This window comes from Fukomys damarensis, unplaced genomic scaffold (genome assembly GCF_012274545.1).
Source record: "Fukomys damarensis isolate Sample0158 unplaced genomic scaffold, DMR_v1.0_HiC HiC_scaffold_17, whole genome shotgun sequence".
NCBI classification, from domain to species: domain Eukaryota; kingdom Metazoa; phylum Chordata; class Mammalia; order Rodentia; family Bathyergidae; genus Fukomys; species Fukomys damarensis.
The window spans coordinates 70,049,997-70,067,676 of NW_022900929.1; the positions used below are offsets into that span (position 1 = coordinate 70,049,997).

Here is a 17,680-nt window from a genome sequence, read left to right on the forward strand (position 1 = left end):
AAAAAAAAAAAAAAAAAAGAAAAAAAAGAAAATTCTCCATGTTTCTGCATATTTTTTAAGACTCCTTGCAGTCATTTATTTTATTTTATTCTTTGCTCGGTATTAGGGATCAAACTCAGGACCTTGTCCTTGCAAAACAGATACTGTGCCACTGAGCTACATCCCAGCCCTCCATTTTTGAAGTTAAAAAAAAAAAAATCTTTAAAATTTTGCTACTTAAAGTTTTACTAATAATTTTCAGGAATATAACTTACCACTATTTCTGTCTAATTATTGTTACAGTGAAATCACCCATTGTTGTTCTTCCGTAGTACAGTTAAGCTAACAAACATGTCCTAAAGTTCCAGGAGAACAAATAAACTTTCATTTAGATTCCAAACCATCTAAATTGCTTAATTTATTTGATTTGCGTGGTGAGCCCTATCAAAAACAAATGATGTATTTCTGATGTAGAATGTAAAGATGGCATAGAGGAAAACTAAGGACTTCAACAATCTAGAAGATGCTAAATGCAGTGTAACTGCTAAATCTTTCCCTTGCCAATAAAGACTTTTATCTCTTAGAAGATAAAGAACAGAGCAAATTGCATGGTGGAATAGAAGTGATGGGAACTTGTTAGAAATGGAACCATGCCTTGTTATATTTATTATAGCAAGCATTAGGTTCTGAGCATGTGCTTTAAGGAAGCAGATTGTTGAATGTAAATAATCATTCTTCCTGGAGCTGGGGATTTAACTCAGTGGTTCCAGCGCCTGCTTTGCAAGCGCAGGGGGGGAAATCATTCTTCCTGTGCAATTTATTTATTTTTTTTATACCAGGGATCAATCTCAGGACCTTGCAAGCCAGACAAGATGCCACTGAGCTAAATTCCCCAGCCCCATCCTGTTCAATTTTAAGAGACAATTGTTTGAAAGAATTGAAAGATTCTCAAGTAAAACTGTGATTCACTGAAGCAGCACTGCAGGAAGAAGGGTTGCTAGGCGGAGCACCCACTGCCTTGGGGACGGCTCTCTTCCAGGTGGCATGGGCCTCAGCTCTGTGGCTGTGGTGACACTGAGCTTGGTTTTTTAAAGATGTCTATTATTTACTAGTAAAAATGTGACAAGGGCCAGGGATTTAGCGCAGTGGTTCTGGCACCTGCTTTGCAAATGCAAGGACCCGTGTTCAATCCCTGGTACCAAAAAAAAAAAAGTGACAAAACTGTAACAATTGTGAAAAGTAAAGCTTTGAGATATTTTAAAAATTTCTGTTTTAGGAAGAGCAGATATTCTGGGGATGGCATAATGACATCCATGTATTTGACACAAAGACACAGACTTGGTTTCAACCAGAAATTAAAGTAAGTGTTGTAAAATTTGCCTTTATATTCATATATTCCCTGATACTTTTAAAAAATCTAGTTTATTACTGTTATTTATATTTTAATATATGGTTTTATAATCATGTGCAAAACATTTCTCTTGAGTACTGTTATCAATACCATTAAAAATATGTTTTTCTCCATATCAGATAGGATTCTCTAAAAACAATCTTTTAAAGAGGTATCATCATCATTCTTTACTCTCAAATGTCATGCCTTACTATAATATGAGGGATTTTCAAAAGTTCTGTAAACACAGGCAACCTGCTCAGGCCTGTTATCGCAGCAAGCTGAGGCAGAAAGATTACAATTCAAGGCCTCCTAGTCAGTTCAAGCCAGCCTGGACACTAGTGAGTCTCTCTCACTGCCCCATAAGTCCTTTTTTTAAACAAAGTTGGTAATTTTAAATACCTATGGGGTTTTCTCTGTGTGTGTGTGTGTGTGTGTGTGTGTGTGTGTGTGTGTGTCACTGGGGATTGAATCCAGAGCCTTCACATTGAGTTACACCCCTGGCTCATTTTTATATTTTATTTTGAGACACTTGCCCAGGCTGGGCTCAAGTCTTCCTGCCTTGGTCTCCCACAGTGCTGGGATTATAGACATCTGCCTTTATACCTGGCTATTTGTATTTTAATAAACCCTTGAAATCAGAGCTATATGTCTTAAAGTGTGACAAAAATACATTGTCAATATTTATTCATTTGCTAGTGACCAAACAAATTCAGATTAGTTTAAACAATTGGGTATGGTTCGCAGGGCAGAAGAGCTATATAAACAAGTACCTCAGGAACTGGAGCCCTTTTCTCAGCACCATCACAATGCTTTCTGTCTTGCTCCATCTGTTTGTCCCTGCTTCTCGTTTGTGCCTGCTTCATTTTATCTATTGCAAACCACCTGGGCCATTTAGGAAGGAATAGAGCCCTAACTATACAAGTAGTTCTTTGTATTGTACTCTCTGGTATTCATATAGTCCTGGAAGAGGACTCTGACTTTCCTTGGGCATATTCCCCCTCTCACAGCACCCCTGTTGCTAAGGGGAGGCCTGGCCAGTCGAGTCACATGCCCAACCTGGCATGTACGTGTGTGGGATATTGTGATTGATAAAGCTCACCAGAACTGAACAGAGGGGAAGCCAAGCAGGCAAAACAAACTTTGTCTATTAATATGAATGCATGACTCCTTATAGTCCAACATTTGCTGATGGAAATGTTGGCAAGTTCTGTTACAAGTTTGACCCTCTCTGCATCCTCTTTTTCCAGGCAGTGAATTTCAGATTTCCAGTGCTCTTCTGTTCTCTTTACACCATTTCTAACTTAGTACTGATCAATTGTCAGTTAGTTATATTTGTCAATTGAATTTTACTTCGATCAGCATTTGAATTTAAGAGTTGATGTCTTTTATTAATGGAATCAAAGGTTGTTACCTCAGTAAAGATAATTTCATGTTAGCAGGTCGGGGGAGAGAAATATTACTGAGGCTCACTCTCCTGAAACTAATCTTGGATCTCTTTCAATTCTCTTAACCCTTTACTTCCTTAGAGCATGAACAAGGTTCTGGAACTTCTGGGAGGGGGCAATAATAAAACTTTTGGCTTGCCAGGAAGACTGGGAAACAAAGCTCTTACATGATTCTGTCTCACTTATTTAAATATAATAGGTAAAAATCTGAATTATTTCTCACCAAGTTGATTTTTAGTAAGCCCTGAAAGTTTAGGAAGTTACAATATTGGATATAGAACACAAGTTTCCTATGCCCATATTCGTAGCCAATGAGGTGAATCTGTTGGGTTCTTTCAGAACTCAGATGAAATACATACCCAGAGGCATCCATCATGAGCACAATGGAAATCATGGAGATGATTCGCTCTCCCTCCCTGTTGAGCCCAGGCCGCTCTCTCAATTGCTAAGCACATTCTTCCACCTGCTCTTGCACTGAGCTTCCCCAACCACTTTTTCTTCAAATCATAATCATTCACCTACTTATTATATTCTCTTTCTTGCACCAACTAAAAACTCCTCTAAAGAAAAGATTTACTTTATTTATTCAAAGTATAGAGAAGCATCACTTAGCGTTAAAACATTTAGGAAGCAACAACACACACAGTTTGGCTTAAGCCAGCCATGCTGTTTTTCCTCTGAATTTGAGGAGTTTTGAGGACATATTTAATTTTTTAAAGATTCTGAGAACATCTCATTTTACACTGCACATTCCCAGTATTAACTCTGTGTGTGTGTGGTGGTGGAGTACTTTTAAATTTGATTTTTAAATCACTTATATGCTAAGCTAAAATTTCTATGAAATTTTATTTTGTTGAATATATCAATTTGTGGAATATATTAAGAAAAGCACATTAGAAGACAGTGTGGTGTCACAGCACACTTATAATCCCAGATCCTCAGGAGATTGAGGCAGGAGGATCGTAGGTTTGAGGCCAGCCTGGACGATTTAGGTGTAAGAAATTTAAAAAGAGATGGTAGCTTAGTGGTGCAGTAATTGCCAAGCATGCACAATTCCCTGAGTTCACTCCCCAGCACCAAAGAGAGAAATTCTTTAAAAAGTAAAGAAAGAATAAATTTCGTTTTTAAAGAGTGATATTTTTCTATAATTATATTTTTTAGAATGAACTTTCACATTAGGTGCTTTGAGTTACAACAGCAACTTAATGGTGAGGTGTTTCCTATCCCACGAGTAGGGTTATGACGTCTCAGTGATGTACAGGTCTCTCACTGTATTCTGATCTCTGTTTGTAGGGTGGAACCCCACCACAGCCACGTGCTGCGCATTCATGTGCAGTTCTTGGAAATAAGGGTTATGTCTTCGGTGGCCGTGTTCTGGTTAGTACTCTTAATGGAAATGGCATTGTTATGTTTGATGCTTGTTACAAAATGTATCCTCTGATTTTGTGGAACAACTGAATGCTCAGAAACTCTAGATGTAGCACTTGTGAGGCTGAGGCAGAAGAATGGCTGCAAGTTTGAGGACAGCGTGAGCTTCCCAATGAGTTTATGGCCTGCCTGAAGTACATAGCAAGACCCTGTCTCAAAAACAACAACAAAAGAAGGGTCATATACAAGCATTCACAGATGATTATATATCATATTTTAATGGGAAAATCCTTTACTTTCATGCAGTGTCAGAAAAGCTTAATTTCATATCATCTGAACCTTTTTTTAGTTTAAACCCATTTGTTCTTTTTTCCTTTGACACATTAATTTGGGAGCTCTATGTTTATTTTATTAATGCTTAGAACTATTTCCCAGTATTTCAGCAACAATGTGAAGGAAAATAGGGATAATCTTTTTTGGCGGGGCAGGTGCTGGGGATTGTATTCAGGACCTTGCACTTGTGAGGCAGGCTCGGCGCCACTGAGCTACATCCTCAGCCCTGAGATAGTCTGTCTTTATTTATTCTTAACTTATTTTAAGGCTGGAAAAGGTGTTAACAATGGTCTAATGTGACACACTTTTATTTTAGCAAACTCGGATGAGTGACTTGCACTATCTAAACTTAGACACCTGGGCCTGGTCTGGAAGGTAAGTTTGAAATGTAAGTTTGTTTAAATCTAGAGGTTTGTGTGTGGTTGTGATCCAAATTGGGATTCCTAAAAATATTGAACTGAGATTTTTCATTCTTCATATTATATGTCTAAGCAAAGAATATGTGAATTTAAATAGTTTGTTCTTTGAACTCTATATAAAACATGAAGCTCCTAACAGTGGAATCTGATTATATGCAAGTCCCACTTTTATAGTAAGCAACCTTTGAGGATGGATCAGAAGAAATGAAGGAGTGATTGAATGGGGTTACCTCACATGAGTAGAGAATGAAGTGAGTAAAAGTCAGATTTTATTTATGGTTCACATTATAAACTCAACAACAGAATAAATAGAATTAGCTATCAATTTGGCCATTCGTGCAATGAAATGGAGCCACAGCTATGCATTATTCTAGAGTATAAATGCCATTAAAACAAAACTATAAAAGTATCAAAAAACATAGCTCATTATATTTAAAATCATGGCATTGAGCCAGGCTTGGTGACAAAAGCCTGTAATCTTGTCTAATTTGGAGGCTGTGGCAAAAGGATCACATGTTTGGGCTCTGTCTGGGCAGCTTAGTGAGACCCTGTCTCTAAAACATAAAATAAAATAAAGGGCTGGGAATGTAGCTCAGTGATAGAATGCCTAGTGAGACCCTGTCTCGAAAATATTAAAAAAGGGCCAGGAATTTAGCTCAGTGGTACAGCGCCTGCCTCACAAGCACAAGGTCATGAGTTTGATCCCAGGTACTGCAAAAAAAAAAAAGAAAGAAAAGAAAATATAAAATAAAGGGCTGAGGATGTAGCTTAGTGATACAATGCATCTGGATTCAATCCCCAGAATAATACATATATGTATGCAATATAATACAACACAGTACAGGCATTGAGAAAGTTTTTATAAAGATTATATAAACCCAAATTTTATAAACAAAAAGACTGACTGGTAAGACCACTTAAAAATTAAATATTTCTTGCAAGGCACAGTGGGCAGCCTGTGATCCTAGCTCCTTAGGAGAAAAGCAGGAGGGTTGCAAATTTGAGGGCATCTGGGCAGCTTAATGAGACTTTGTCTCAAATAAAAATTTTTTAAATGTCTGGGGATATAGCTTCATGGTAGAGAGCACTTGGTTTTGACATCCAGTACCACAAAAATTAAGATAAATAATATTTCTCTATAGAAAAATGTACCAAAAAGAGTTTAATGGCAAATTGGAAAATGCACATTGAAAAGGTAACATTTATAATTTTGGCATGCAGGGGCACTTCCCAGAGCCGTACAACTGAGTTATGGCCCCAACTCTTTTTATTTTTTCTTTTGAGATAGTGTCTGCTAAGTTTCCCAGGCTGGTCTCGAACTTGCCATCGTCTGCCTCAGCTTTCCAGAGCACTGTGATTACAGGCATTTGCCAATACACCTGACTGTAATATCTTTAACAGGAAAGTGAGGACAAAGATTTACACACACTCAGAAAATCTCTAAGAAAGAGACAAAGAATTCAGTAGAAAAGTGGGCAACAGACATGAGTAGCAGCATAAAGAAGCACCAACAGGTTATCTCAGTGATAGAGCACTTGCCTAGCATGTGCAGAGTCATGGCTGAACCCCTTACCACATACATGCACACACACAAAAGAATTACTAATAGGAAAAAATTATTTTAAAATGATGTTCAACTTCATGGATTATCAAAGAAATGGAAAAAAGTAAGTTTTCAGTTATTTATCAGATAAAAATAATTATAATTACCAGTGTGTGCTAAGCTGTAACAACACAATTGGTAGGAGTGCAAATTGGAACTATATTCCTGGAAAGTAGTTTAGCAATATATTTAAAATATAGAGCAAAACTTTCACTTTGGTTCATAATTTCTTCAAAGACATGGCAAGTGTATGTATGTGTGTGAGAATGTGTGATTTAGAAGATTTCATTTCAGTTAAAAAGGTTACAAGATATTTCAGAATAGAACATATGATCTTATATTTTAATAAATATGTTAATATATGCATTAATGTCTTAAAAATGTTGAGCACGGTAACTCACCCTTGTAATTGCAGCACTTAAGGGCTGAGGCAGGAGGATAGCAAGTTCAAGCCCATCCTAGGCAACTTGGAGACTTGGTGAGACCTTGTCTCAAAAATAAAAGGTGCTGGGGATATAACTCAGTTTGAAGGCCCTGGGTTCAATCTCCAGCACTGCAAAAAGAAAATAAAATTCTTCACTTGATCTTAGCCAAAAGGCCAAGAAGCGATAAACATTCTTAAAAGATATACACCAAATTAGTGTATCTCCTTATTGCCAAGAGACAAGATCATTAGAGGATTATCCTATTCAATTTTTTTTTTGTGATGGCTTAATGCTTAAACTGAAGTGTTTCTTATAATTGACAAAAACAATGAGACTTATTTCCATGTTGGAAAAATTACATCTTTGAAAGATGGCTTATTATGAAGCATGCCAGAATGTTGAAGAATGCTATCTCCTCACCTCCTGAATTAAACTTTTTGTTTGTAACTTATATTTATGTTTTTTATTTCTATTTTTAAGAAGATATTTGAGTGAAAACTTTAAAGGTTTATCCTGGATCTGGAATGGCGTATGTATTTTTATTTTGAATTAGAGTAGCTAGCGTTTTCAGAGTAAGATAATATTTTGGGAACTTCTGTAAGTAGACCAAAGTAGAAACCATAACTACAAAACTTATAATATCCTTGGAGAAATTGGTTAAAAACAAAAAATTAAACATGAAATAAAAAGTTATAGACAGGAAAATATTGAAAAACTAGGGAAAGATGTTAATTAACCAACAAGAAAACATGCATTGTGAATTAGCAAGGAACTGACTTTTTTTTTTTAAGGAACTGACTTTTATTTTTACCCTGTGTTCTGTGGGCAGGTTGAATTGATATTATAATAAAAGAAATTATTTAAATTCATGTAAGAACTTAATGTTTTTTAAACTTCCATGTAATAGGACTAGTAAAATCAACTCCTTTGCATAGTAAAAGAAGTTTTTTTTTAAGATCTCAGATACTGAAAATCCTTTTATTTAACTTTTTTTCCTTTGTTGCAGGATTCCTGTTAATGGAGAAAGCCCAAAGCATCGGTCGTGGCACACTTTAACACCGATAGCTGATGACAAACTTTTCCTATTTGGTGGACTAAGTTCAGATAATATTCCATTAAGTAAGTTGATTAAAATTTAGCATACAATTATTATCTCATTCTTTTTTCTTAATTGTATTTCATACTTACAATGAAGTCTTACCATTTTTCTTTCTGCTTTTCCCTTCATCCTCAGCTATGTGCTTACATTAAGAATTAGGGAAACCTCTTTACTCTGCTACCCTTGGCTGTCTATGTCCTCCAGTGTCCTAGGTACAGAGAAGAGAAAGGATGGTGAACTTAGCTGAATTAAAGCCCTTTTCCACTATAATATTCTGTGATTCTATGTCTTCCTGATTTATAATTCAGACTCATACAGGAAAATATTCAAGCCTGTCGTGGTGGTGCATATCTGTAATCCCAGCACTCGGGAGGCTGAGGCAGGAGGATCGCTGTGAGTTCGAGATCAGCCTGGGCTACATAGTGAGTTCCAGGTCAGACTCAACTACAAACCCCCCGCAAAAGAAAAGTTTTTTAAAAAAAAAAGGGGCTGGGGATTTACCTCAGTGGTTCCAGTGCCTGCCTTGCAAGCATAAGGACCTGAGTTCGATCCCCGGTGCCAAAAAAAAGGAAAATATTCAGCAGAATTTGGTAACTCCTGTCACTGCTGGTCTCAAGAGATCTGGGTTTTGTAATGCAGTTTTATTTTGGGGGGGCGCGGGGTGTGTGTTGAGATAGGGTCTCACTATGTAGTTGAGGCTGACCTGGAACTCACTATGTAGTCTGTGCTGGTCTCGAACTCAAAGCAATCCTCCTGCCTCAGTCTCCTAAGTGCTAGGATTATAGGCATGCTCCACGATGCCCAGCTTGCAATTTTTTTTAGTAATAAAATTGTGACATCACAGTAGACAAAGGACCAAGAAAATCCACTTCCTGGTTTGACTCCTAATTTATTATCTTAACCCAAAAGTTTTCTTTCTTTCTATTTTTTAATTCAGTTTATTGGTACATTTTAAGTATATGATATGATGACATTCATCATTGGGAATTTGTACCTATATATGATAAATCTTGGTTCTTATTTTTTCCCCATTCCCCTGCCCTCCTTTCAATCCCTCTACCCCTCTCTATTTACAAAGACTTTGTTTTTGTTTTTTCCTTCTTTTCTCATATTTTTTCTTTCCCTTCCCCTATTCCCCCCACTTCGCCTACCCCTTCCCCTTTTGATCATTTCTTCCTATTTCACGTTATCAGTTGCACATTTTGATCCTCTTTTACACTTTCACACCAGAGGAACTGTTCAGTATTTACACACGTGTGTCCTATTTATTTCACTTAAGAGTATGGACTCAATGTACACCCATAATCCAGAAGTTTTCTACAGCTAGACATGTTTTATTGAAAAACCTCAGCCAGGCGTGGTGGCGCATGCCTGTAATCCCAGCACTCAGGAGGCTGAAGCAGGATTGCTATGATTTTGAGACCAGCCTTGGCTACACAGTGAGTTCCAGGGCAGTCTGAACTACATAGTAAGACTCTATCAAAAAAAAATAAGAAAGAAAGAAAAAAGAAAAACCTTACATCGGGCCAGGGATTTAGCTCAGTGGTGCTGTGCCTGCCTTGCAAGCACAAGGGCCTGAGTTTCATCCCAGTGGGGGGGGGGGCGCACACACACAAAAAACAACCCTAACGTACTTTTTTTGCGGGGGTACTAGAGATCAAACTTGGGCTCTTGCTCTTGTGAGGCAGGTGGTGGAACCACTAAGCCAAATCCCCAGCCCACTTACATACTATTGAAACCATTCTATATAATTTTATATAGAATCTGAAACAACCATTTGCTATGCAACATAGGTTTATTGAGCATCAATGGTACATTTGGCTGGCTGCTAATCACCGAGCCCCAGAAGGTAGTCAGAGAAACAGCAATTCCCAGTGAGAGATGCTAGTTGTTCTTGCAGATTATTATACTTCTCTAATTTGTGATTTTTTTTTATTAAAAGAGATTCAGAATCACACTAAAATGGATATCTGTATTTTTTCTTTTTTTGAGTGGGTACCAGGAATTGAACTTGGGTCTTCACACATGCAAGGCAGGTGGCAGAACCACTGAGCTAAATCCCCGGCCGATACCTGTATTTTTTCACTAAAGGTTAATAACATAACACAATTCTACTGTTCATAATTCCTATTTTCTATTTGTGGTCATTGACCTTTGGGAAATTAGATGTCCTAATTCTTAGTGTTCTACTCAGTTTCTTCCTTCACAGATTCAATTTAAGATTTGGTCATATGGATACTGTAAACTTATTTTTGGTTTGTTAACTGTGATAATGGCATTGTGGTTATTTAAAAAGGGTCCATTTTTTTAAGTGATACATACTGAAGTATGTTTGAGGAAAATGATAGGCAATCTAAGATTTGATTTAATAATTCAAAAATAGAACATAAAGAGATAAATGGAGCACATGTGACAACATATTTTTATTTTTTCATTTTGGGGATCAAACGTAGGGCCTTTCATGTGCTAAGTATATCCTCTAACATTGAGCTATACTCCAGCCCCAAACCTTGCCATTTATTGAACCTGGCCTATGTGGACCATTCTACTTTTCTATGTATGTGTGAAAACATTTATGAAAAACTGTGTACACACACAAAAGATAATAATATAAATGTAATAATAAATTTGGAAAAAATTAACATTGTAGGGGCTGGGGATTTAGCTCAGTGGTTCCGCCGTCTGCCTTGCAAGCACAAGGTCCCAAGTTCAACCCCTGGTACCAAAGTGAAAATTAACATTGTATCCCAAAGACCTAATCTTAATTTCTGAACTGTCTTAATATTGCAGGTGATGGTTGGATTCATAATGTCATAACAAATTGTTGGAGACAACTCATACATTTACCTAATACAAGACCCAGGTAAGTTTAGAAGTTGACAAACAACAAAATAGTTAAGAATTTTTGAAGTATTAAGATATAGCACTGAATTTATAGTGTTTGCTATTGAAATCATAAACTGTCAGGATGGATATCTTTCACATGAGCTTCATGTCACCTAAATAATGTAATCATAAAAGTTAAATAAATTTTATGTAATTGTTAGAAATGATCTATCTAGTTTTTACCCATATTTGCATATTTTAAAATATCATTTTAGATAAATTCATAATCTTACTTGGTAAATATGAAAAGGATAAGATAATTTAAAGCATCTCATAATGTTAAGCTTTAAAAATTGTAATATTTTAATAAGTAGACAAGAATAGGGTTGGTTTCAGTAGTTGTTTTTAGAAGTTTAAATCAATTTAATGAGAAAATTTGCTTCCATGTTGATCTAGTAGATGGAAAATTATTTTCATTTGTTAATAGACTGATGTATTCATTAATGTGAATTTTTTGAAAAAGAACATAAGTTCGTTATTTGTAGTACATTGTAGGGCAAAAATTGTAGAAACAGTTATACTATCATTAGACAAGAAAATAACACAAAAGTATTATTCTTAATTTTTCAAGTTAGATTAAATAGTATAATAAAAATATCTTCATAGGAAATTCAGATTCAGCATCTAATAATTGTGATAGTAACATTCTTTTTCATGGCATATATTTTAGATATTTTTACTACAGATTAAATACTAGTGCAAAGCCAATTTAATGATCTATATTTTTGTTATTTAATAAGTGATAAATAACTTAGAAAAAAGCCCTGAAATTATATTTACTTTGGCGTGTCTGTATCTGTTAATATGCACTATGGATTTAAAGTCTATCATAATTACATATGTGATTTTTATATTTTCATAAAAGTTCATCAGCATATATTATTTTGACACTTTTGAAACATATTTGCTTAATTTTAGAGTCTAATATTAAGATGTGGAAGGCCAGAGTTCTCATCCTTGCTTAGCTACCACTGAGCTTTTTTACTTTAAAGTCCCTTAAACAAACTGAGCATCAGGGCTGGGGATTTAGCTCAGCGATTCGGTGGCCTACCTTGCAAGAGCAAGGACCTGAGTTCAATCCCTGGTACAAAAAAAAAAGAAAGAAAGAAACTGAGCATCAATTTCTTTGGCTGTGAAACGAGGGATTTGGACTGGACTGTGTTATGCTTCCAGTTTTTGGATGTTGCAAATGCATTATAGACCAAAATGGTAATAAAAATGTTTAATTTTAAATTGCTCCTATTTTTATGTTTCAACTCTTAATGAATAACTAGAGTGACACAATTATTACCGATACGCTAGTAAGAATTAGAGTTGTGTAAAGAGATTCCTTGTCATTCAGCTAATGTGTCATTTAAATACTGTGCTTTATTAGAATGTTTAGGTGATAAGTTTAGAGCAGCTGTGAGAGGACAGAAACAGCCTGTAGAAAAAACAGCAGGTTGCAAGCTAGATGTCACCAAAATCAAGGCAGGAAAGGCTTTCCAGTGCTCTTCGATGATGAAATCCAGGCCACAGTTTCCCTAAGGCAGATAAAACAGAAACAGAACTATCTTCTGGTATCAGGTGAGGAGGAGAACAGGTGGGGTACAGTTCAGTGTAAGGAGAACGTATATGTTTGTGTATATACTCTTTTTTAAATGAAAGTGACAATTTACATAACATTTAGATGCATTTCGTGCAAAAATTTCCAAGTTACAATTTGAAGTGTAAGCTGCCCAATTCTCCTTTTAGAAATCCAAGGTAGGATTTCTCTTAGGCACTCTTGACATTTTGAACCAAATAATGCTTGTTAGGGGTGTCCTAGCTGCACTCTTGACCTTTACCCACTAGATGTGACTAGTTCTGTTTTCCTTCTTCTCACATGTGACAACCGAAAATGTTTATTGATACTGCCAAATGCCCCTTTGGAGGACTAGTCTCTCCTGGTTGAGAAACAGTTCTGTATTGCAGTTCTCTTTTCCAGGCCTCACCTTAGTTAAACTCTGCATGGTTGCAAACCACCTATAAGAGCCCCACCTTCATAGCAGTTGTAAGAAAGGACCCTTTCTATGAGTCTGTGAGAGGTGTCCGGTGAAGTGTCAGTATAGAGAGATGCAAGTTTTGCTGGATGCCACAAGGATTGAAGGGCCACACGTGGCCTTCTCTGGAAAATGAATCTGTCCCTGCCCATATATGAGGACATTCATTCAAGACAGTCTCCTTCATGGGTTCTTGCTGAAATTGGATATACAGCCCCATTTTACATCCTAACACATGATTTAGAGAACTGGGCAGAGTGTTTCCCAAACAGCATATCTAGTGACTCAGATCTGTCCTGGGTCACAAGTACCTTTTGTCACTGAATATATGCATGGTTGTTTGACACAAGTATTTAGTTCAACAAATTATGTGTACTTCCACTGTTTGCATTTATGGCATTTAAGTAAAGGGGATTAATGAACTAAAACTCAGTTATATAGTAATATAATGAGTAATAATAATTGTTTTGGCTATCTGCTGCTTCAGCAGTTTGGTCTAGTAAGAAAAGTAATTGGGCCTGGGGATTTAGCTCAGTGGTTCTGCTACCTGTCTCACACAAGTTCAAGGTCTCAAGTTCAATCCCCAGTACCAAAGGAAAGAGGAGGGGGAGGGGGAGAGGGAGGGGAGGGAGGAAAAGGGGGAGAGAAAAAGGAAAAGAAAGGAAAAGAAAAAAGAAAGAGAAAAGAAAAATAAGAGTAATTGCAAGCCAGGCATCATCTGGGAGGCTTAGGCAGGGGGATTGCAAGCTTGAGACCAACCTGGGCAATTTAGCAGCCTAGTGAAACCCTGTCTCAAAATTAAAAAAAAAAAAATAAGGGTTAGGGATGTAGCTTAGTAAAAGGCCTTGGGTTCAATCCCCAGTACCAGAAAGAAAAAAAGGAAGAAAACTATTCACAATAAAAAAAATCAACTAAGTAAAATCACTAACTTTGTAAAAATTCTTAATTTATCCTATTAGGACATTTATGCATACCCTTTTCAGAGAGTTAGATCCTCTGCAAATATTGAACTTTATAAAACTACAAAATTATTCTTGGTAAATGTGAAATAGAGATAGATATGAGCTTTCAGACCATTGCCAGAAAAATTAGTCTCTCTATTCCTTTATGATATAATTTGTATATTATCACTGAATAAATTATATTTGTATTTTGGGTTCAATTTTGCACATCAAGTTTTTGAGCATCCACTGGGTACAGAATGTCATATTGGGCATATTTAAATAAAATTAAAATACCTAAGTTCCAGTGATGTGCTCGGATATAATTACAGCCACCCTGGGGCAGTGATAGAGGGTGTGTTTAGCATTTGTTAATTTTTGAGGTATAAATCCTCCTACCGTGGCTGACTTCTGACTATCAGCAGGATGTCACCGAATCTGATCTGGTGGAGATAGCCATAGCCAGTTTAACTTAGCCAGCAAATTGGTCCCAGCACACCATTATGGCAATTTCTGACCTGATGGACTTCATAAGTTTTGTTTTGTTTTGTTTTTAGAGAGAGCTAGAAGTCACGTGTTAGATAATTAAGCTAGTAGACAGAGCAGTTAGTCTTTCAGTGTAAGTCAAGAGAGTATAAAATGAGCTGAACATAGATTGCAACCGAACCAGTTTGGATGGGTTATTTGGAACACTTACTGGGGGCTGAGATTGTATTTAAGGCTTAGAAAATGACTTTTCTAAGCACAAGGAAAAAGTGAATAGAAGCCTACATGTATATATAACCTCCCCCACTTTTAAGTTAAGCAAGGAAGTAGAGTTGTCTGAAATCGAGGATTCATTCAGGGAGAGACAAGAATTAAGATTTGCGAGAAAAAGAAATGGCAGTTGATCACAAATATTAGGCTAGCAAAACCAGCTGCTGGTTCTAATCAGGAAATTTCCATGGTAACTAGTTGACTATAATTTATGATATATTTCAAAATAACTAGCAGAATCCAAAGGTTCCTAACACAGAAATTACAAATATTTGAGGAGATGGAATCCAAAGGTTCCTAACACAGAAATGACAAATATTTGAGGAGATGGAAATTCTGTCACCCTGACATGACCATTACACATTATATACACGTATTAAATTATCACAAGTACCCCATGAATATGTACAAACGTTGTATGTCAATTAAATTTTTCAAATGACTAAAAGCAAAAAATTTGAAAATATTATTTATTAGCTGTAGTAGGCAGGAAAGATTAGAGACACAATTCTAGGAACATTCTATAGTATTGTGTACCCAGGGTGCCCAGTGGTCTGACAGCAGAAATGCAGAGAGTGCTGCAGTGGCTACCGGGCGAGCGTCCAGGAGCAGGAGAGAGGCCCAGGTGGAGAGCACAGCAGCATGATTGGGCCTCCTGGGAAAACTGGGAAAAGCCGGTGTACCAAGGCAGGGATCAGTTCCTTTGTAATTTATTATATTTTACACATAATAAGTATGAGATGAAGGGATTAGAAGAAGGTCAGGAATCATCTCCTTGACTAAAATGAAATGATTTAATGAACTCTAGTGGAATCTTTAAAATATAACCCTTTGCCAGATATGGTGACACAGTCTGTAATCCCAGCACTTGGCAGGATATGGCAGGAGGATTGCCATGAGTTTCAGGCAATAGTAAATTCAAGGCCAGCCTGAACTACATAGCAAGACCCTGTGTCAAATAAATGGATGGATGGATAGATAGATAACCCTTTGAGAATATGCCAAAAGTTGAAGTTCAATCATATCTCTTTTGAAATAGATTAAATTTTATGGTGTACAATTTACATCTGATTTATATGCAATACCACTTTCTTCCTTGAAAGTATTTCACTGTTTTAATTTTCAATTGTAGATTATGGCACACAGCCTGTTTGGGAAAAGAAAATGAAATAATGGTATTTGGTGGGAGCAAAGATGACTTACTTTCCTTTGACACAGTAAGAAAATCTTTTATCTAAGTATTTCCTCTGTGTAATTATGTAATTCAAACTAAACAGCTACCCAACAAAAACGTTGCTGTTCTAACATTGCAAAATATGGAAGGCCATGAAATGTTACCTTGTAAAATGATTAATCTTCATAATGGCTTTTGGGAAACCTTTTTAAAATTTAAAAATAAAAAATTTAAAATTTAAAAATAAAAATAGAGCTGGGTGTGGTAGCACATGTCTGTAATTCCAGCACTTGAAGCAGAATTCCTTTTTTTTTCTTTCAATTTTTAATCTTTATTAGTACATTTTTGCAATTCATAATGATTACGGTGCATTCATTGTGGGGAGTTGGTATATATACACACAACACATCTTGATTTCTTTTTTTTAAACCAGGGATCAAACTCAGACCTTGCGCTTTCAAGGCAGGTGGCAGAACCACTGAGCTAAATCCCCAGCCCTCTGATTTCTTTTTATGTCCCTTTTCTCTCTCTTTCTTCCCTGTGAGAATTCCAAATTTGAAACCAGCTTGGGCAACTTAGCAACTTACTGACCCCCTGTCTCAAAATAAGAAAATGTGGTGGGGATGTAGCTTAAGTGTAAAGGGCGTGGGTTCAATCCCTCGTACTGCAAGCAAGCAAGTGAAGGAAAGAAAGAAGGACAGAAAAGAAAGGAAGGGAGGGAGGGAGGGAAGGAAAAAGAAAATAAAATGAAACAGTGGATTTCATTAGCTAGACTATTAAAATAAGCTTTTAAAGGATGATTCTTTCCTTTGAGCTTAAACTATGGGTTTTTATAATTTTATTGAATTAAAATATTTGTGTATCATATATGATACATAAAAATATAAGCATCATAGTAAATGCCCATAAAATTTGCTAATTTAAGCCTGGTGTGGTGGCATGCCCTTGTAATCCCAACACTCAGGAGCTGAGGTGGTAGTATTGCTGTGAGTTGGAGGACTACACAGTGCATTCAAGGCAGTGTGGGCCACATAGCAAGACCCTGAGTCTAAAAATTGTTTTACTAATTTAAGAACTAACATACTATTGGGATGTAGCTAAGTGGTGCTGTTGCCTGGCAAGTGGAAGGTCCTGAGTTTGATCCCAGGTACTGGGGGGTAAAAAATAATATACTGTTAAAACTGTCTTGGGCCAGGGATTTAGCTCAGCAGTTCGGTGGCCTGCCTTGCAAGTTGAAGGACCTGAGTTCAATCCCCAGTACCAAAAACAAACAAACAAAAACAACAACAAAATACTGTCTTAATTTTCTTGTTGTTGAGACAAAAGACCCAATACCAAAAGTTATAAAAGGAGGAAAGGTTTATTGCAGTTCAGTCTGTAGAGGTTTCAGTCCATAATTGGCTGGCTCCATGGCAGAGGGGCATCGTAGAGAAAAAACAATCCATGGTGAGCAGAAGGCAGCAATGCAGCAATGCAGCAAAGTAGCAATCAGCCAGTGAGGGCAGCAGCCCTCTTTCTGTCCTTTATATTCTGTTGAGGCTGTACACCCTTAGGACAGGTAGCAGTCACACCCAGGGTGGGCCTTCCCATTGTCCACACTCAGAACTAAGTCAAACCAATCAGTAGACTAATTTAGTTATCATACACCTTTAACCCCAGCATCACACACTCCAGATCCAGCCACCTCTGAAAAATCTTCACCCATGACTGCTCGAGGCTTTGGGGGAACATCTAGAGACAAACCATAACAAATACTGTTGAAGCTGCCTTTTATTTCTTCTGAGTCTTACCCATAACTTCTCCTTTCAGGAGAAAGCTTTTTTTTTTTTTTTTTTTTT

The 17,680-nt window shown here is 36.7% G+C and overlaps 1 protein-coding gene across 2 annotated transcripts in view; it reads left to right on the top strand.

Moving 5' to 3' along the window:
- The window catches only part of Klhdc1 (kelch domain containing 1), a 92,156-nt gene that overhangs the window by 68,181 nt on the left and 6,295 nt on the right, over positions 1-17,680 (top strand). For both annotated transcript variants that reach the window (XM_010632601.3, XM_033765164.1), the window contains 6 exons: positions 1,256-1,339; positions 4,111-4,194; positions 4,835-4,893; positions 7,972-8,084; positions 10,855-10,927; positions 15,801-15,885. In XM_010632601.3, the coding sequence (XP_010630903.1) occupies positions 1,256-1,339; positions 4,111-4,194; positions 4,835-4,893; positions 7,972-8,084; positions 10,855-10,927; positions 15,801-15,885 (498 nt within the window). The remainder of the gene's footprint in view (positions 1-1,255; positions 1,340-4,110; positions 4,195-4,834; positions 4,894-7,971; positions 8,085-10,854; positions 10,928-15,800; positions 15,886-17,680) is intronic.